The sequence below is a fragment of the Pristiophorus japonicus genome, chromosome 14 (assembly GCF_044704955.1).
Source record: "Pristiophorus japonicus isolate sPriJap1 chromosome 14, sPriJap1.hap1, whole genome shotgun sequence".
NCBI lineage: Eukaryota > Metazoa > Chordata > Chondrichthyes > Pristiophoridae > Pristiophorus > Pristiophorus japonicus.
In genome coordinates, this window is record NC_091990.1 from 105797591 (window position 1) to 105818075 (window position 20485).

Genomic DNA, 20485 nt, shown 5'->3' on the forward strand with positions numbered 1-20485 from the left:
TTCAGGTTCACCATTACTGATACTAGCTTTTTCATTTCAAATTTATTTAATTAACTGAATTTAATTTCTCCCAGCTGCCGTAGTGGAATTTGAACTCACGTCTCTGGATCATTTCAAGTGTACAGTGAGCTGTAACCAAGCATGCCTTTCTGAAAGTTTAACTTTGTAACAGCACAGACTAATGCTAACAATTGTTTAAGTATTGGGCTTCATTAAATAATTGTGGGCCCATGCAATGATATTTTCACTGAGAGAAGTGTGGAGATCGGGAACGCTCGGCCTGAATAGATGTGGACGCTGATTCCATCAATCACTTTGAAAGGGAGTTGGACAGGTATCTGAGGATGAGGAACTGACAGGGTTACAGACAAAAATCAGAGATGTGGACTAAGCGCGACTGCCCTTTCATGAAGCCGGCACAGGCACAGCGGGCTGAATGGCCTCCTGCTGTGCTGTAAGTTTCTAAGATTCTATGGGGTGGATTTTCAGTCTTTTGCCATCTCTGTTTGCGCCCCGGAGGGGCCATATTGGCTGTGGAAATGATTTCTGAGTGGGCGGCCAGCTTCCAGCGTCTCGCCAGGACATTCGGTGCCGGGTTTGCGGGTAGTAGAGCAGTTCCGCCTGGGGGAGGCGAGTCGGTGTGCAACGCCCCCGGTTGTGACACTGTCCTGAAAAGTGTTCCCAGCGGGACCCGTAGCACGCCTTAGTGGGACTGCCTGGAAAAGCGGGCGGGCCGAGCTGTTCCCATGGCGGTGAGTGAAGGAACGACTATCTGAGGTAAGCGTGATTTTTTTTTGTGTTTTTTTTTTAGCGATTTATCGTGATGTGAGGTGAGCAAGATAATGGGAATGTTTGGGGGGTTTTTTGGGGCGATCTTTTTCCCCAGGGAAGCCTCTCTTTGGGCACTCTGAGGCTGGCTCTTTAGCTGGGGATTTTCAGTCGCTCAGCCGGCCGAGCGCCCTGAGAGAGTTGAGGAACGTTCCACTTAGTGCTCCGCCCCACAATCAGGGCCCAGCTGGTGAATCGGCTGCAGACGCAAACCATTTCCCAGCGCCATTAGCACCCGAATTAGCCTCCAGCCGATTCACCCCTTGGATTCTGATTTATCCCGAAATGTTTATTTTTAAACAATTAAGGTGATGTATTGATGCTTTATCCAATTGTGACATAAAATATGCAGATAGCAGCTTAGCCGAAACCATTGATTGGGGAATATTCCCTTTCTAGAAACAAGCAAGGGGTAACTTTGACTCTGTGCCAGAGTGTTAAACGGGCGATAACCAATGGTCCACCCGCTTTGCACCATCCCTCGTTGACTTCATTAGAAATGAAGACGGTAAGAAATGTCCAACAGGCTGCTGATTGGTTAACGCACGTTTTGCATTATCGCACAAGGTCACCATCTAGTGACAGCCTTTGCGTTACCATGCCTCCCACCTTGTCCGCAAGTCATAAGAACATAAGAAATAGGAGCAGGAGTAGGCCATTTGGCCCCTCGAGCCTGCTCCGCCATTTAATACAATTATGGCTGATCTGATCCTGGCCTCAGCTCCATTTCCCCTGCCCGCTCCCCATAACCTTTGACTCCCTTCTCGTTCAAAAATCTGCCTATCTCCACTGTGAATATATTCAATGACCCAGAGTCTCCAGAAATGAGGAGATGAATCTTCGGCGGGACTGCTGCCAGAGCCCCGGGGAGGGAGGGGCCGAACTTTGGGCCGCGAGTGTGTGTCGGAGCACTTCCCATGCTGCATTCCCGAGTCTCCGAACTCCTCACGCCAAACCGCGAGCTACGTCACCAAGGCATGGCGAAAGCAGAGGTGCCCTGGGTCAGTGCAGGACGGGGGAGAGATCTGATGAGAATCCTGGGGCGGTGACACTGGACAGGCGACAGTGATTCGATGGAAAAGGTAATGGAGCGCGGTGTAAACAGGCTGCCCATTCGCTCCCGTCTTTGTCACGCGATTGTCCCCAATAAATAGTCTCACCCCCCCCTTGGGCTTTTCAACTTTGACAGGAGGCAACTGAGAATTTACTTTAATTTTTAAAAAACCTGTGAAAATACTGGAAATCTCAGTTGGTCATGCAGCATCTGTGGAAAGAAACAGCTTTAATGTTTCAGGTCTGTGACCTTCCGTCAGAACTGGAATAAGTTATAGATGTAACAGGGTTTTCAGTAAGTGTAGGGGCAGGGAAAGGGGGGTGGGGAGGAAAGAACACAAGGGAAGGTCTGTGAATGGGTGGAAGGCAGGAGAGATTAAATGACAAAGTGCAGATGGTGTGAGGCGAAAGGAGATGGTGATGGGACAATGTGGTTGACTCTTAACTGCCCTCTGAAATGGCCCAGCAAACCATTCGGTTGTATTTAAGAATGCGGCTCACCACCACCTTCTCGAGGGAAATTAGGGATGGGCAATAAATGCCGGCCTTGCCAGCGATGCCTACATCTCGTGAATGAATTTTTTTAAAAATGGGGCAAATAAAGAAACAAAAGATTGCTGTTGAGGAGGTGTAAATGGGAATGTCAGAACCATTACCAACACCTGCCATCTGGAAAAATGGGACCAGTGGGTTATGATCTGAAGTTATTGAACTCCAGAAGGCTGTAAAGTGCCTAATCGAAAGATGAGGTGTTGTTCCTGGAGCTTACTCTGAGCTTCACTGGAACAGTGTAAGAGGCCAGTGACGGAGAGGTCGGAGTGGGAATGGGGTGGAAGCGACTGGAAGCTTGCGGACTGAATTGACGTGTTCAACAAACCAATCACCCAGTCTGCAGTCGGTCTCCCCAGTTAGAGCAGACTGCACCATGAGCAGCAAATAGGTCGTTTCGATGAAGGGAATATACCCATAATGTATTTTCTCTTCACAGGTGTTGACTGGCCTGCTGTGTATCTCCAGACGCCCTGGCCCACGATTCAATGACCTACCAGCCTTTACTGTCAAGACTCATTGGCGTTTGGCGAGACACTGAAGTGCCAGTCTGTGCCTCTGGAACTGAACCCAAGCAAGAGTCAAGAGAGAAGGGGATAGTCACCAGGAAAAGTGACCATGAAGCTGCTGGATTGTCATGAAACCCAGCTGGTTCACTAATGTCCTTCAGTGACAGAGAACCTGCCTTCCTTACCTGGTCTAGGCCTATACGAGATTCTAGTCCATATATGTAGTTAAGAACATAAGAAGCCTCAGGGAGTGGGGGAGCAATTGGCCAGAGGTTTTCCTGAATTGGCCATGTTTCTCTGCCTGTTCCAAGAGGCAGCGTTACTGGGAGGTGGGACAGGATCGAGTGAGGTTACACTGGATGGGGTGAGTTTGATGGGTCTTTCCCTCTCCCTTGTTAGAACATAAGAACCTAAGAATTAGGAGCAGGAGTCGGCCATTTGGCCCCTCGAGCCTGCTCCGCCATTCAATGAGATCATGGCTGATCTTCTACCTAAACTCCACTCTCCTGCATATCCCTTGATTCCCTTAATATTCAAAAATATATCAATCTCTGTCTGGAATATCAATGACTGAGCCTCCACAGCCCTCTGGGGTTGACTCTGAATGACCTCTGACACAGCCCGGCATTGAGTTAAAACACAATAATGAGCACTGTCACCACAAGGACTGAGGCGGTTCAAAAAGACGGTCCACCACAGAAGGGCTGTGGAGGCTCAGGGATGGGCAATATATGCAAACATCTGGTGAACAAATGAAAAGAAGACAATCCTGTCGATGTACCTTTTTCTGACCTACGACACCAATCCCGACACCATGGAGCCAAAGGCGGGTGGATGGAGTTGAGACACAGATCAGCCGTGATCTCAGTGAATGGCGGAACAGGCTCGAGGGGCTGAATGGCCTCCTCCTGTTCCTACGTAACACTGAAATGACTCGTTCATAAGGATTATACTGGGGCGGGACTCACAAAGAAAATGAATCCAATGAGTCTCCACATGCGCAATAAGACGCGGGATTAGCTGATAGCAACACCAACATTGCTCAAACAGGGTCACTGAGTCTCCGATTGTCGGGCCGCATCGAGGCACAGACCCACGCAGGAAGTTGCTGACAGCGCAGAGCTCAATCACTCCTGAGGTCCACGACTAAGGAAGGAAGGGGCCATATTGTAACTCCTGACTTTTGCAAAATACTTTGCATCCTGCCGTTAATGAGATGCTTCCTGTTTTTGGGCCCTTTTCATGATTGTTTCTTTCAATTCACTCAACTGCATGTAGTGGGATCACCTCAGAATCCGGGAGGCAAGTCCATCCGTTGAATGAAATAGCTCGAGTGGGGTGTTTGCCTGAGATGGTAAGTTCGCATTTGTTCCTGGGATGTGGGTGATACTGAGAAGGCAGCAGGTATTACCCATCTCTTGGTGACCTGGGGTCATTAAGAGTCAATCAGTGTGGGGACAGGAGTCACCTGTAGGCCCAGACCGGGTAAGGACGGCAGGTTTCCTTCCCTGAAGGCACATTGGTGAACCAGCTGGGTTTCTACGACAATCTGGCAGATTTTATGGTCACTGTTGTGGCCCAGCCCACAAATCACCAGATTTATTGAATTCAATTTCACAACTTGCTATGGTGCGATTTGAACTCATGACCTCTGGTATATTGAAAATGTTAAAATCTGTGCATGTTTTCTATCTCTAAGATCTTGCTTCTCATTGTCAAGTTTTGGTCACACTTTTCTGTCAACTTTGCTCATTATAAATTCATGTCCACATTCATGTGTCAGCTGTGGCTCAGTGGGTAGCACTCTCGCCTCTGAGGCAGAAGGTCGTGGGTTCAAGGCCCACTCCAGAGGTTTGAGCACAAAAATCTAGGCTGACACTCCCAGTGCAGTGCTGAGGGAGTGCTGCACTGTCGGAGGGGCAGTACTGAGGGAGTGCTGCACTGTCGGAGGGGCAGTACTGAGGGAGTGCTGCACTGTCGGAGGGCTAATATTGAGGGAGCACCATCCTGTTAAAGGGGCAGTGCCAAGGGAGTGCTGCACTGTCGGAGGGGCAGTACTGAGGGAGCGCCGCACTGTCGGTGGGGCAGTACTGAGGGAGTGTTGCACTGTCAGAGGGGCAGTACTGAAGGAGTGTTGCACTGTCAGAGGGACAGTACTGAGGGAGTGCTCTGCTTCCCAAACTGCTGTAAGCCCTGCTACTTATTTATAAAGATTTGTTGTAAATCAAAGCATTATGTCAAAATAAGGAGAGCATCCAAAGACTACACTTGGTTGTGACTCCCTATGCTCACGTGTCAGACTACAGGCAGCACACTATCGGTATCACACTTCAATGTGCTACATTTCCATATGGCCTACTTCAATAAGATCATGGCTGATCAGATCTTGGCCTCAACTCCTGTTCCCTATAACCCTTGACTCCCCAGATGGGGTCTGACCAGGGCTCTGTACAACTGAAGCATCGCTCTCTCTCCTTTGTGTAACAGTCCGCTCGAAATAAAGGCCAACGTCCTATCAGCCCCTTTGCTTGTTTTTTACCTGCCCATGAGCTTTGAACGATTTGCGGACTTGGACTCGATGTGCCCTTTAGGCTGTGCAGCCGAGCAGCGCTCTGGAAGTCCCGCCCAGCCGGATCACTGGCTCTCACATGGGGAAAATCGGCAGCCTCTTAAAGGGGCCAGGCAAACAAAAGAATAATTAAAGGGGATGTTGCTTCGACTCCCAAATCTCTTTGCTCGTCACACATCCGTCACGTGCATTAGATTTACCAGCATCAAAAATTGGCTCAGAGGCAGGAAGCAAAGGGTAATGGTTGATGGGTGTTTTTGTGACTAGAAGGCTGTATCCAGTGGGGTTCCGAGGGCTCAGTACTAGGTCCCTTGCTTTTTGTGATCTACATCAATGATCTAGACTTGAATGTCGGGGGTATGATTAAGAAGTTTGCAGATGATACTAAAATTGGCTGTGTGGTTGATAATGAAGAAGAAAGTTGCGGACTGCAGGAAGATATCAATGAACTGGTCAGGTGGACAGAACAGTGGCAAATGGAATTTAATCCGGAGAAGTGGGAGGTAATGCATTTGGGGAGGTCTAACAAGGCAAGGGAATACATATTAAATGGTAGGACACTGAGAAGTGTAGAGGAACTAAGGGACCTTAGAGTGCATGTCCACAGATCCCTGACAGTAGCAGGACAGGTAGATAAGGTAGTTAAGAAGGCATACGGAATACTTGCCTTTATTAGCCGAGGCATAGAATACAAGAGAAGGGAGGTTATGTTTGAACTGTATAAAACACTAGTTAGGCCACAGCTGGAGTACTGTCAGAGGGACAGTACTGAGGGAGTGTTGCACTGTCAGAGGGGCAGTACTGAAGGAGTGTTGCACTGCGTGCAGTTCTGATCACCACATTACAGGAAAGATGTGATTGCACGAGAGAGGGTACAGAGGAGATTTACGAGGATGTTGCCAGGACTGGAGAATTTTAGCTATGAGGAAAGATTAGATAGGCTGGGGTTGTTTTCTTTGGAACAGAGAAGGCTGAGGGGAGACATTATCGAGGTGTATAAAATTATGAGGGGCCTAGATAGAGTGGCTTGAAAGGGCCTATTTCCCTTAGCAGAGGGGTCAACAACAAGGGGACATAGATTTAAAGTAATTGGTAGGAGGTTTAGAGGGGATGTGAGGGGAAATTTCTTCATCCAGAGGGTGGTGCGGGTCTGGAACTCACTGCCTGAAAGGACGGTAGAGGCAGAAACACTCACCACATTTACAAACTACTTGGATGTGCACTTGAAGTGCCGTAACCTACAGGGCTACGGACCAAGAGCTGGAATGTGGGATTAGACTGGATAGCTCTTTGTCGGCCGGCACGAACATGATGGGCTGAAATGGCCTCCTTCCGTGCTGTAAATTTCTATGATTCTATGATGCTACGTACAGTCATTTTAATGCTCAATCTCTTCAGGTGATGCTTGTGTTAAAGTCTTACAAATTCTAATTGTATTGCGAGTGAGCTCCAGTTACCATTGTGCCGGAAGCAGTAACCGTCGAATGCTGTGTCATTCGCGAGTCTCCAGATCACTATGCCCGTTTTGTTTTTACCACACAGCCCATTCGGCTGGATTCTCGGAATCACAGCAAAACCATCGTTCACCCAACCATACCTGGAGGGGAGACATAAAACATAACACCCTCATCAAACTTTGCAATGTAACTCCTTCGAGAATCGGTACCTGTGTAACGAGGAGAACAGAGCCGGGAATTAGGCTAGGGAGTTAGGCAATGACTCCTTCCCCAGAAGCTGCTAGATCAGAGACTCTAGCACATAATCTAGGCTGATGCTCCCAGTGCAGTACTGAGGGAGCGCCACACTGTCGGAGGGGCAGTACTGAGGGAGCGCCGCACTGTTGGAGGGGCAGTACTGAGGAAGCACCGCACTGTCGGAGGGGCAGTACTGAGGGAGCGTCGCACTGTCGGAGGGGCAGTACTGAGGGAGCGCAGCACTGTCGGAGGGGCAGTACTGAGGGAGCACAGCACTGTCAGGGGCAGTACTGAGGGAGCACAGCACTGTCGGAGGGGCAGTACTGAGGGAGTGCTGCACTGTCAGAGGGGCAGTACTGAGGGAGTGCTGCACTGTCAGAGGGTCAGTACTGAGAGTGCAGCACTGTCGGAGGGGCAGTACTGAGGGAGCGCCGCACTGTGGGAGGGGCAGTACTGAGGGAGCGGCGCACTGTGGGAGGGGCAGTACTGAGGGAGCGCTGCACTGTCGAAGGGGCAGTACTGAGGGAGCGCCGCACTGTGGGAGGGGCAGTACTGAGGGAGCGCTGCACTGTCAGAGGGGCAGTACTGAGGGAGAGCCGCACTGTCGGATGAGATGTCAAACTGAGGCCCCATCTGCTCTCTCAGATGGATGTCAAAGATCCCATGGCATTATTTGGAAGAAGAGCAGGTGAGTTCTCCCTGATCCAAGATTTATCCCTTAACCAACATCACTAAAAACAGATTATCTGGTCATGTATCTCACTGCTGTTTGTGGGAGCTTGCTGTGCGCAAGTTGGCTGCCACGTTTCCTACATTTACAACAGTGACTACACTTCAAACAAAATTGGTTGCGAAGCGCTTTGGGACGTCCGGTGGTTGTGGAATGTGCTGTAGAAATGCGAGTTCTTTCTTCTTTCTATTTTATCTGTTGCAGCAGAGGACAGGCGTGGATACTGAGGTCTCTGTCAATATCGCTCAGTGTAACTGGTTCATTTGCTTTCTACTTTCCACACTAGCCATTTTGCAGCTACTGGCTCCGTTTGCCCATTACGGGTCAGTGTGGGGCAGGAGACAGTCTATGGACTTGTGGCCAATCGGCGCTGGCTCGAGACTGCGCACGCTCTATCTGCGCCTTTGTTGCCAACACCATGCCGACGAAGTTGCCGGCAGCGTGCTGGTGTGCAACGGCCACCACACGTTAAAAACACCACGCACAGGCATCTTCCACCCTTCAAGATTTAGTTCGGGACCTGGAATTTTAGGTCTTTCATTGAAACACCTGTGAACTTTTTGACGTGGAAGCAAGTCATCCTCGACTCGAGGGACTGCCTATGATGATGATGATTAAAGACCCTTAAAGCTGGAATTTCTTAATCTCGCTCCGAGGGGACAGGACTTGCGCCCAGAATCCTGAGCCTATCTGAGACCACCCCACTTTCCACAGTCCTCGATCAGGGCGGACAGGCGATGGGATCGCCACATCCAATTGGGACATTGAGGAGGATGTGGTTCAATGGCTCTGTGCCAACCCCCTGCACCACCTCCAGCGTGCGGGACGGTACGAGTTGTATATTTCCGACAACGGACAGTTGGATAAAGCTGTGCCTGCAATCAGACTGACTGAGGGTTTGAGAGTTGGGAGCTGAGGGTGACGATCTCAGGATGTGGGGCACTCACCTGCACATTTCGAAGCCTTGCTGATGTGCACTCTCGACCTGCGCCTTTGTTGCCAACACCGTGCCGACGAAGTTGCAGGCAGCATGCGCTTGTGCCAGCGTCAGTTGGTAGTCAGCATAAAACTGAATGTGGAAAACTCCCAAAATTCGACAGCTACCGATTATAATATCTGCAACAGAAAGACCATCATCATCGGACACGTAACAGGTATCGGCTCCAAAACAGCGCACATCGAGTGGATAAAAATCTCCGATGGTTACAGGCATTCGCTCAGACCAAGTAATATTGGAAAGTATGGACACAATGTCGGGTTTTTAAACCAATTTTAATTTTAAGTCAAATCACATTACAGAAAAGTGGAAGCTGGCCAGGTATTAGATCCTTATTTAAATAATGAAACGCTAACAACTTGTCTTTATATAGCACCTTTAATGTAGCAAAATGTCCCAAGGTGATTCGCAGGAGAGCAAATCAAACCCAATTTGACACCCAGCCACATAAGGAGATATTAGGACAGGCGACCAAAAGCTTGGTCAAAGAGGGAGGTTTTAAGGAGCGTCTTAAAGGAGGAGAGAGAGGCGGAGAGGTTTCGGGAGGGAATTCCAGAGCCCAGTGCCCCAGGCAGCTGAATGGTGGAGCGATTAAACTCAGAGATGCTCAGGAGGCCCACTTTTGTCGCAACATTAATGATCCGCTAACGAATCGCGGGACACGTGGCTTTGCGAGATGCGGTTTCGGAGGTTGAGCTTTTGTTAACCGGTCAGCCACGGAGAAAGAAACACTACCCCACCAGGATAGCCTGAGGGCGCTCCGCTTCTTCCTCGAACAGAGGCCCAACCAGTCCCCATCCACCACCACCCTCCTCCACCTGGCTGAACTTGTTCTCACATTGAACATCTTCTCCTTTGACTCCACTCATTTCCTCAAAATTAAAGGCGTTGCTATGGCAACCCACATGGTTCCCAGCTATGCTTGCCTATTGTGGCATGTGGAACATTCTTTGTTCCAGTCCTACTTGGGTCCCCTCCATCACCCCTTTTTCCGGTATGACTGTATCGGTGCCGTTTCCTGCTTTCACCCTGAACTAGAAAATTTCATTCACTTTGCTTCCAGTTTCCACCCTTCCCTCACCTTCACATCTCCGACTCTTCCTTTCCCTTCCTCGACTTCTCTGTTTCCATTTCTGGGGATCGGCTATTGACAAACATCCACTACAAGCTCACTGACTCCCACAGCTACCTGAACTACACTTCCTCTCACCTCGCATCCTGTAAGGACTCCATTCCATTCTCCCAGTTTCTCCATCTCTGTCACATCTGCTCTGACGACGCCACCTTTCAAACTAGTGTTTCCTATATGTCTTTCTTTTTCCTCAACTGAGGATTCCCCTCCACTGTGGTTGATATGGCTCTCGACCATGTCCATTTCCCGCAATTCTGCTCTCACCCCTTCCCCTCACCCCAGAACCCACGACAGGGTTCCCCTTGTACTCACCTTTCACCCCACCAACCTCCACATTCAACGGATCACCCTCCGCCATTTCCGTCACCTCCAGCGTGATCCCACAACCAAACACATCTTCCCCTCCCCTCTCAGCATTCCGAAGGTACCTATCCCTCCATGACACCCTGGTCCATTCCTCCATCACCCCCAACACCCGTTCCACTTCCCACGGCACTTTCCCACGCAAGCGTAGGAGATGCAACACCTGCCCTTTTACCTCCTCCATTCCCACTGTCCAGGGCCCCAAACACTCCTTCCAGGTGAAACAGCGATTTACTTGTACTGAGAATCATAGAATCATAGAATGGTTACAGCACAGAAGGAAGCCATTCGGCCCGTCGAACCCGTGCCGGCTCTCTGCAAGAGCACCCCTGCTAGTCCCACTCCCCCGACTTTTCCCCATAGCCCTGCAAATTTATTTACTTCAGGTACTTCTCCAATTCCCTTTTGAAAGTCACAGTTAAGTCTGCCTCCATCATACTTTCAGGCTGCGCGTTCCAGACCCTAACCACTCGCTGCATAAAAAAGTTTTTCCTCATGTCGTCTTGGGTTCTTCTGCCAATCACCTTAAATCTGTGTCCTCTGGTTATCAACCCTTCCGCCAATGGGAACAGTTTCTCTCCACCTACTCTGTCTAGATGCGTCATGATTTTGAACACCTCTAACATATTGCGTCTCAACCTTCTCTGCTCTAAGGAGAACAACCCCAGCTTCTCCAGTCTATCCACATGTAGCTGGTTAGGCCTCAGCTGGCGTATTGTGTCCAATTGTGGGCAGCACACTTTAGGAAGGATGTCAAGGCCTTGGAAAGTTTGTTGAAGAATTTGACCAGAATGGTACCAGGGATGAGGGACTTTAGTTATGTAAGAAACTGGGGTTGTTCTCCTTGGAGCAGAGAAGGATAAGGGGAGAGGTGTTCAACATTTTGAGGGGGTTTTGATAGACTAGTGGGGGAGAAGCTGTTCCCAGTGGCAGGATGGTTGGTAACCAGAGGACACAGATTTAAGGTGATTGGCAAAAGAACCAGAGACAAGTTGTCATCTGGATTATGCTGCCTGAAAGGGCGGTGGGAGCAGATTCAACAGTAACTTTCAAAAGGGAATTGGAGAAATACTTGCAAAGGAGAAATTTACAGGGCTGTGGGGAAAGAGCAGGGGGAATGAGACTGATTGGATCGCTCTTTCACAGAGCCGGCACAGGCTCGATGGGCTGAATGGTCTCCTCCCGTGCTGTGAGATTCTATGATTCTATCCCTGAGTGAGGCCCCTTCTTTCTGGCTTTAACCTGCATTAAAATGATTTTGAAGATTAATCAATCCGTAAAAGAAAAGTCATACAGACACATTGCCAGTATAATTCATTCTAAACTGTGGCATAACAGGTGGTTTACACAACTGTGGTAAGAATAGACAGCTACAACACATAGCGGGTAACGGGCGGCACTCACTGTAGTAAATATCAACAAGTTCTTTATTGGAACGGAAAGCAATTAAAAATGTTTGTACATATATTTTAACACGTGCACGTGCATTTAAAAAATAATGTGGAAGAGAATTGTCATAGGAAGTGCAATCAAAACTGCCCTGGTATCAGCCTGGGTTGGGGGAGATGGGGGCTGGGGGTGGGGAGATGGGGGGGGGGGTAGCTGGGAGAGCGGGAGATGGGCAGGGAGATGGTGGGGGAGATGGGGGGCTGAGATGGGGGTAGATGGGGGGTGAGGGTAGCTGGGAGAGCGGGAGATGGGGAGGGAGATGGTGGGGGAGATGGGGGGCTGAGATGGGGGTAGATGGGGGGTGAGATGGAGGGAAGGGGTGGGGGGAGTGGGGAGATGGGGAGGAAGATGGGGGGCTGAGATGGGGGTAGATGGGGGGTGAGATGGAGAGAAGGGGTGGGAGGAGTGGGGAGATGGGGAGGAAGATGGGGGGGTGAGATGGGGGGAGATGGGGGTGGGAGGAGTGGGGAGCTGGGAGTGGCGGGGAGATGGGGGAGGGGAGATGGGAGGGGCTAGAGGTGGAGAGATGGGGGTGGGAGATGGGGTGGGGGGGGAGATGGGGAAAGGGGATTTATTATCCTCAGGCTGGTGATATTTTGTTGCCACTTTTTAAATATTGAAAACTCTTACAGGACCATAGGAACCGGAGGAGTCCGTTCAGCCCCTCGAGCCTGTTACACCATTCAATGAGATCACGGCTGATCTGTCTGTTAACTCCAATTAACCCGCCTTGGTTCCGTATCCCTCGATACCCTTACCCAACAAAAATTCTATCGCTCTCAGTTTTGAAAGCTCCAATTGGCCCATAACCTCATCAGATTTCTGGCGGGGGTTGGGAGAGGTGGGGAGGGGGGCAGAGTTCCAGATTCGCACCACCCTTTGTGTGAAGAAGTGCTTCCTGACATCACCCCTGAACGGCCTGGCCCTAATTTTAAGGTTACGCTCCCTTGTTCTGGACTCCAGAGGAAATAGTTTCTCTCTATCTACCCGATCAAACCCTTTAATCATCTTAAACACCTCGATTAGATTGCCCCTTAATCTTCTAAAGTCAAGGGAATACAAGCCCAGTCTGTGGAACCTGTCCTCGTAATTTAACCCTTTTAGCCCCCGGTATCATTCTGATGAATCTGCTCCCCCTCTGAGGCCGATATATCCTCCCTGAGGATGGGGCCCAGACTGATGGGGTCTAAACAGAGCTCTATACAACTGGAGCATCACCTCCTGCCCCTTTGTATTCCAGCCTCTTAAGATTAAGGTCAACATTCCATTGGACTTTTTCATTATTTTATGTATGTGTCCACTAGTTTTTAGTGATTTCTGTACGTGGGCTTCTAAATCCCTCTGCCGCTCCGCAGTTCCTAGCTTGTTGCCATCTAGAAAATATTCTGATAACAAATCTCCTCGGGGTCTGAATGACATCGTCAGATCCTGGCTTTGGCGTTTTGGGGGAGGCCATCGCCTCCCAGGGATGGGAGCTTGGCAGTCTAGCTGATAGTGTGCCTGTACAAATTGTGTGGGGCGCGAAGAGGGGGTGCATATGATGAGTAGAGTGCTGCTCCGATCCCTTCTCCCCCATACCCACCTCCATCCCGGGCACCGAGGGTGTGGGGTGGTTGGGGCGGGGTGGGGTAGGGTGGGCAGGGTGTGGGGTGGGGTGGGGTGGGTGGGGTAGTTACAATTGAGCCTCTTGAATGCAGCGGTTAGCTCTTAGCCACTAACTTAATTATAGCCTCCAAGAATCCCAGTACGAGACATGACCTGTTGCCTCTACATCTGTCCTGCTTATCTATCGTGTCCCTTCAGTTCTTTGGCTCAACAATGCAGGCAGACATAACATTCTCCCTCAATCCTTATTTATAATATTTGTTATCCTTCAGTTCTTGGTTACAGTTCCGGTATTTTTTGGAGTGTCTAAAAATATGAGCCAGGAACTGGTCTCGTTCCTCTTTCATTTCCGTGGGTTTTCTAGGTGTATCCCATCTGCTGCAAGTTACTTAATCCTTGGAGTTTCTCTTCATGATCACAGAATTGCCCAGAAATTAGGACACAGGAGGAGACCATTCGGCCCATCGAGCCTGTGCCGACTCTGTGAAAGAGCGATCCAATTAGTCCCACTCCCCCTGCTCTTTCCCTACAGCCCTGCTAATATTTCCCCTTCAAGTATTTATCCAATTCTCTTTTGAGAGTTACTGTTGACTCTGCTCCCACCGCTCTTTCAGGTAGCGCGTTCCCGATCACAACAACTCGCTGCGTAAAAAAATGTTTCTTCATGTCGCCTCTGGTTCTTTTGCCAATCACCTTCAATCTGTGTCCTGTGGTTATCGAACTTCCTGCCACTGGAAACAGTTTCTCCCTATCTATTCAATCAGAACCCTTCATGACCTTATCAAATCTCCTCTTCACCTATCTAACCTATTGGGAAATGTTGGCAAGGTCGCTAGCTCAGGTTGGGACTTCCACAGCCTCACAACCCTCCACGTGAAGAGCTTGCTCCTGCTCTCTGACTTCAATCTCTTTCTTTTAATCTTATATCTGTGTCCCCTCAATCACTTTAAACAGTCTGCTTTAACTACTCCCTCCCATCTTTTTTAACACCTCTATTAAATCACCCCCTTCACCTCCTCTGTTCTGTTAAAACATTTCATGACTAGTGTCTACATAGGTTAAAGATCTATCAGACAAAATGACTGAAGCTGGAATCTTCGTTCATGAAGAATCCAATGAACAGAGCGAGTGTTTGTGGCAGCAGGCATTGTTTAGTCCATAACCTTGAGCTCATCTGAAACTCGGCTGCCCCGTGTCCTAACTTGCATCGAGTTCTGCTCACCCATCACCTGCTATGCTCGCTGCCCGGTTTCCTAACTCGCACTGAGTCCTGCTCACCCATCACCCCCTGTGCTCACTGCCCAGTGTCCTAACTCTCACCAAGTCCCGCTCACCCATCACCCCCTGTGCTCGCTGCCCCGTGTCCTAACTCGCACCAAGTCCCGCTCACCCATCATCCCTGTGCTCGCTGACCTACATTGGCTCTCAGTCCAGCAACGCCTCGATTTTAAAATTCGCAGCCTTGTGTTCAAATCCCTCCACGGCCTCGCCCCTTCATATCTTTGTAATCTCATCCAGCCCCACAAACCCCCCGAGATCTCTGCGCTCCTCCAATTCTGGGCTCTTGAGCATCCCTGATTATAATCGCTCAACCATTGGTGGCCGTGCCTTCAGCTGCCTGGACCCCAAGCTCTGGAACGCCCTGCCTAAACCTCTCTGCCTCTCTTTCCTCCTTTAAAATACTCCTTAAAAACCTACCTCTTTGACCAAGCTAGTGGTCACCTGTCCTAATATCTCCTTATGTGACTTGTTGTCAAATGTTGTTTAATAATCACTCCTGTGAAGCGCCTTGGGACGGTTTATAACATTAAAGGCGTTAGTTAAATGCAAGTTGTTGTTGTAATTGGATAAATATTTCAAACAGAGGACGATACAGGGCTCGGGGGGCGGGGGGATAGAGCGGGGCAGTGGGACTCGTACTGGATTGCTCCACAATGAGATACAAAGGGGCGAATGGCCTCGTGTGCTGTGTAACTTTCTGTGATTCTGCATCTGCTATTTCCGTACTCTCCATAATATTCCTCGCCAAGTTATAGCCCTGAAATGATTTATCTTGCATAAAAGCTGCATCTTCTGCTTGCATAGCTGAAGCTCTCCTGCCATCTATACATCAGCCTTTTTAGTACCTACTTATCTCTTCTGATCTCTCTGACATTATCTCCAACTGCTGTCTGTGAAGTTTTCAATACTTTTAACTTCCTTGTTCATCCTTACATTTCTGCCAGAACTTCGAGCCCTTCTCACTGTGGTTGTATATTTCTCACAGCGATCAATGTTCTCTCTCTACACACCTCTTAAAACCAGCTTTACAGATCATTTTCCTTTGAATTTAATCTCTTGACCAATATGGAGCTTTTATTCATAGTTTTACATACACAGAATAGGATTTACATAGGATATACGGCACAGAAACAGGCCATTCGGCCCAACCAGTCCATGCCGGCATTTATGCTCCACTCGAGCCTTCTCCCGTCTTTCCTCATCTAAATCTATCAGCATAACCCTCTATTCCCTTCTCCCTCATATACTTGTCTAGTCTCCCCTTAAATGCATCGATACTAACTGCTTCAACCATTCCCTGTGGTAGCGAGTTCCACATTCCCACCACTCTCTGGGTAAAGAAGTTTCTTATGAATTCTCTATTTGATTTCTTGGTGAATATCTTACACTGATGACCTCTAGTTATACACTTCCCCACAAGTGGAAACCCTCTGTATTCACATCCCTACTTTTCAATTCTACACCTCTAGAAATAAACCCTTTGGTTTGCTTTTTATGGCCTTGCTAACAACCTGTGTCGCAACATTTAGCGATTTGTATATTTGTACTCCGAGATCCCTTTGTCTACCCCACCCAGACTCACACCCTCCAAGTAATAAGTGACCTCCCTATTCTTCCTACCAAAATGTAATACCTCACATTTGTCTATGTTGAACTTAATTTGCAAACACCTGTTTTCATGTATTTGCCTTTAAGGTTTTGGGTTTTGGCTGGAAACGCATCAATCGATCTCAGAAAAATTCAGATGATTACACCATTTTTCTATGTATAGATAAATAACAACTGCTGCCGAAATGAATCCTCTCTGCACACAAACGGCAGATAGCAACAAGAAGGCAACTCCCTTTGTTGAGTTAATATTACAGAGTGGATTCCTTGATTTGTTCAATTGGAAAAAAAACAGCTTAACTCACCATTAAAATCAATAGGAGTTTGCGGGTCACCGGTAACATCAAGAGGAGCTTGTGGGGTCACCAGAAAGGCCTGGCTCAAGGCAACCAGGGTCAGAGCTCCCCACTTCTCCATAGCCAGGTCTGCGCACAAATCGCACCAGTTGCAGAGAGGAGCTCCTGCCAGCCAGTAACGCCCCAGGCAGACAATGTGACTGTGTGACTATGCCCGAGCACAGCCTCCTTCACAACCCTCTGGTGAGAGGAAACAGGAAATCGCACGCACTCATCTGAGCTACCGAATAGAGAGAAAATTACAGCAGAACCAGTCAGGTAGTTCATCGCACCCTTTCTGCAATTCATCGAGAAACTTGCAGTGCCCAAGAGTAACTATGTTTTCATTTATCGAGTAAAGTTATGAAGACTTTGAAAAAAAAGGAAGAGTTGGCATTTCTATAGTGCCTTTCACGCACAATCTCGGGACGTCCCAAAGAGCGTTACGGCCAATGAAGTACTTTTTGAAGTGTAGTCACTGTTGTAATCTAGGAAACGCAGCAGCCAATCTGCGCACAGCAAGCTCCCACAAACAGCAATGTGATAATGACCAGATTATCTGGGTTTAAAAAAAAATTCATTCTTGGGATGTGGGCGTCGCTGGCAAACATAGAAACATAGAAAATAGGTGCAGGAGTAGGCCATTCGGCCTTTTGAGCCTGCACCGCCATTCAATAAGATCATGGCTGATCATTCCTTCAGTACCCCTTTCCTGCTTTCTCTCCATGATCCCTTGATCCCCTTAACCGTAAGGGCCATATCTAACTCCCTCTTCAATATATCCAATGAACTGGCATCAACAACTCTCTGCGGCAGGAAATTCCACAGATCAACAACTCTCTGAGTGAAGAAGTTTCTCCTCATCTCAGTCCTAAATGGCCTACCCCTTATCCTAAGACTGTGTCCCCTGGTTCTGGACCTCCCCAACATCGGGAACATTCTTCCCGCATCTAACCTGTCCAGTCCCGTCAGAATCTTATATGTTTCTATGAGGTCCCCTCTCATCCTTCTAAACGCCAGTGAATAAAGGCCCAGTTGATCCAATCTCTCCTCATATGACAGCCCAGCCACCCCTGGCATTTATTGCCCATCCCTAGTTGCCCCTAAGAAGCTGGCGATGAGCCTCCTTCTTGAACCGTTGCAGTCCGTGTGATGATACATCTTTGCAGAGGTTTGGTACAGCTGAATGTCTCGCTGGGCCATTTCAGAGGGCAATTAAGGGTCAACCACATTGTTGTGGGTCTGGAGTCACATATCGGGTAAGGACAGCAGATTTCCTTCCCTAAAGGACATCAGTGAACCAGATGGATTTTTACGACAATCCGGTAGTCCAGGCCACTGGATTACTAGTCCAGCAACAGAACCACTATGATGTCATACACCCTTGGTGATATTCTTTACGGCTAAATGTCAGACAACACACCAGGCAGAGCAGACGTTTCATCTGAATGACGGCACCTCCAACAGTGCCGCGCACGCTTAGTACCGCTCCTCATTAAAAGGGTCCTTGCGTCTTTAAGTACCAGCCCTAACTTTCCACGGCGAGTTTAATGGGTAATAAACGCGCAAATGCAGCGACGCCTGAAACTCACAGGGAGGTTGAGGGCGCGATTCCGTTTTCATGAGACTAACGACAGAGCGGAACAAATTGTCCAGCAATGTGTGGTGGTTCGCAACTCATGGGGAATCTCTCCCTCGACACACGTTGCTGGATTATTTACAAATTAATAACAGAGCGCACCATTAAACTCACCACTAATTTGGCAGCAAAATCTGGGCTAATTTCTACATGTGGAGCAGTGATTGAACCTCACAATTTCTGTGTACTGGTTTGCTGGTTAAGACTGAGCCCACTTCTGACTGACATGTGATCAGTTTTAAAATTTAAAATGGATTTGAAAAGTCTCATCCTTGTTTTCAAATCCCTCACAACCCCTCGAGATGTCTGCGCTCCTCAAATTCTGCCCACTTGTGCATCCTCCGATTTCCATCGCACCACCATTTGCGGCCGTGCCTTCAGCTGCCTGGACCCCAAGCTCAGGAACTCCCTCCCTAAACCTCTCCGCCTCTCTTTCCTCCTTTAAGACGCTCCTTTAAACCGACCTCTTTGACCAAGCTTTTGGTCACCTGTCTAATATCTCCTTATGTGGCTCGGAGTCAAAGCTTTGTTTGATGATCGGTCCTGTGAATCATAGAATCATAGAAATTTACAGCACGTAAGGAGGTCATTTCGGCCCATCGTGTCCGTGCCGGCCGACAGAGCACCTTGGGCTGTTTTACTATGTTAAAGGCGCTATATAAATGCAAGTTGCTGTTGTTGGGGTGGCTTTCCCAGCCCTCTTTGAGGTTTGGTTGCAGAGTTCTGCAATGCGGTGCAGGATAGAAGTCTCACCTCCCCATTTCCGGCAAAGAGCATCTGCACAAAACCACCACACAGGCACTCGGCACCAACACCGGGTTGCTAGAATCAAAAAACAATTGTTGGAGCTGTGGCTTTGTGGTTGTGGGGGGGTGTGGTTGAGCAATTCCAGTCAGAATTGGCAATAATGTAAGAGGACGCTGGTTTATAATGGATTATACGCTTTCTCAAACACTCCGGCCATTAACTTCGTCAGCACCGAAACCGGGCACCACTCAGGCGGCAACAATGGTGGCACATCGAACCGCAGTCGTGCTCGGACCTCATGGTGATCATTCAGGCCAGCTGCAAGCACCAATCGGGGGGTGGGGGGGAGGGGGCAGGGGGGAAGGGGGGAATTAAGGGAGGGGAGGGGAGGGGCAGAGAGGGAGGTAAGGGAGTGAACTGGTATGGGTTGGGGAGGAGTAGGGGCGGGAAGGGGCAGGGTAGAGAGGTGGGGTAAGGGGGAGGGCAAGGATCCTGGGAGGCGATGAGGAGGAGAGTGGAAGGAGGGGGAGACTGGAGGGGAAGGAGGGTGGAGGGGAAGGGGCAGAGGGGGAGGGATGGGGGAATGGTAGCGGGAAGGGAAGGGGAGGGGAGAAGTGGAACAAGGGGGTGGGCTGGGGCAGAGAGGGAAGGGAATGGTAGAGGGGGAGCAGAGCGGAGGGAGGAGAGGAGAGTGGAGGGGGGATGGTGGGGGAGGAGGGGCAGTGGAGGAGGGATGGGGAAATGGTAGGGAAGAGGTGGAACAAGGGGGAGGGCTGGGGCAGAGAGGGAGGAGGAGGGGAATGGTAGGGAGGGGAGGAGAGGAGGGGAAGGAGGGGGGAGCCAGGTCAAGGGGAGTGGGGGAGTGGAGTGAGCGGGGGTGTTTCGTGGAGTGGGCGGGGGGAAGCCCCCCCGGTGATGCGTGGAGCCAGCGGGAACACTGCGGCCTGTTATCGAGCGGCCTCCAGCGCCCTCTCGCAGAATGGCAGATCGGCGATGCGGAAATCCCAGTCGGAATTTGCACAGTGCGATCCAATGGAGACGCCCCCATCGGGAATGGAATCCAGAGTCTCAATCCCGGCCCAAACAGAGAGTGGAAATTGTCCAGATGGAGATGGATGTCGTTTTGTTGGGTAAGGGTCTCGAGAGATTATGGAGCAAAGGCGGGAGAATGCAGTTGAGAGAATCAAATGACCAGATTTATTTAATTCAGTTTCCCAACTTGCCACTTGAAGCCACGACCTGTGGGATGCCCAGTACCAGAAACTCTACACTACCAAATCCTTCACAATGCTCAGCCGGTCTCTTCACGAGGGGGTAAACTGTCTGTTCTACAAGACTCGTTCCCTGCCTGTAGTGCAGTGCCCCCTCGTGGACTACTGTGCCACCTCGTGGATGAC

At 49.5% G+C, this 20485-nt stretch overlaps 1 protein-coding gene and 1 long non-coding RNA gene across 2 annotated transcripts in view; one reads left to right on the plus strand and one right to left on the minus strand.

The window, feature by feature from the left end:
• The window catches only part of LOC139279630 (lymphatic vessel endothelial hyaluronic acid receptor 1-like), a 33051-nt gene extending 16267 nt beyond the window's left edge, over positions 1-16784 (minus strand). The window contains exons 1-3 of the mRNA XM_070898741.1: positions 16673-16784; positions 8880-9048; positions 6966-7105 (exon numbers count right to left, since the gene is read on the minus strand). Coding sequence (XP_070754842.1) covers positions 6966-7105; positions 8880-9048; positions 16673-16784 — 421 coding nt within the window. The remainder of the gene's footprint in view (positions 1-6965; positions 7106-8879; positions 9049-16672) is intronic.
• Positions 437-5457, plus strand: LOC139280023 (uncharacterized). The gene is made up of 2 exons (XR_011596585.1): positions 437-777; positions 2870-5457. It is a non-coding gene; the product is annotated as an uncharacterized lncRNA (long non-coding RNA).
• Positions 16785-20485: the final 3701 nt, after the last annotated feature.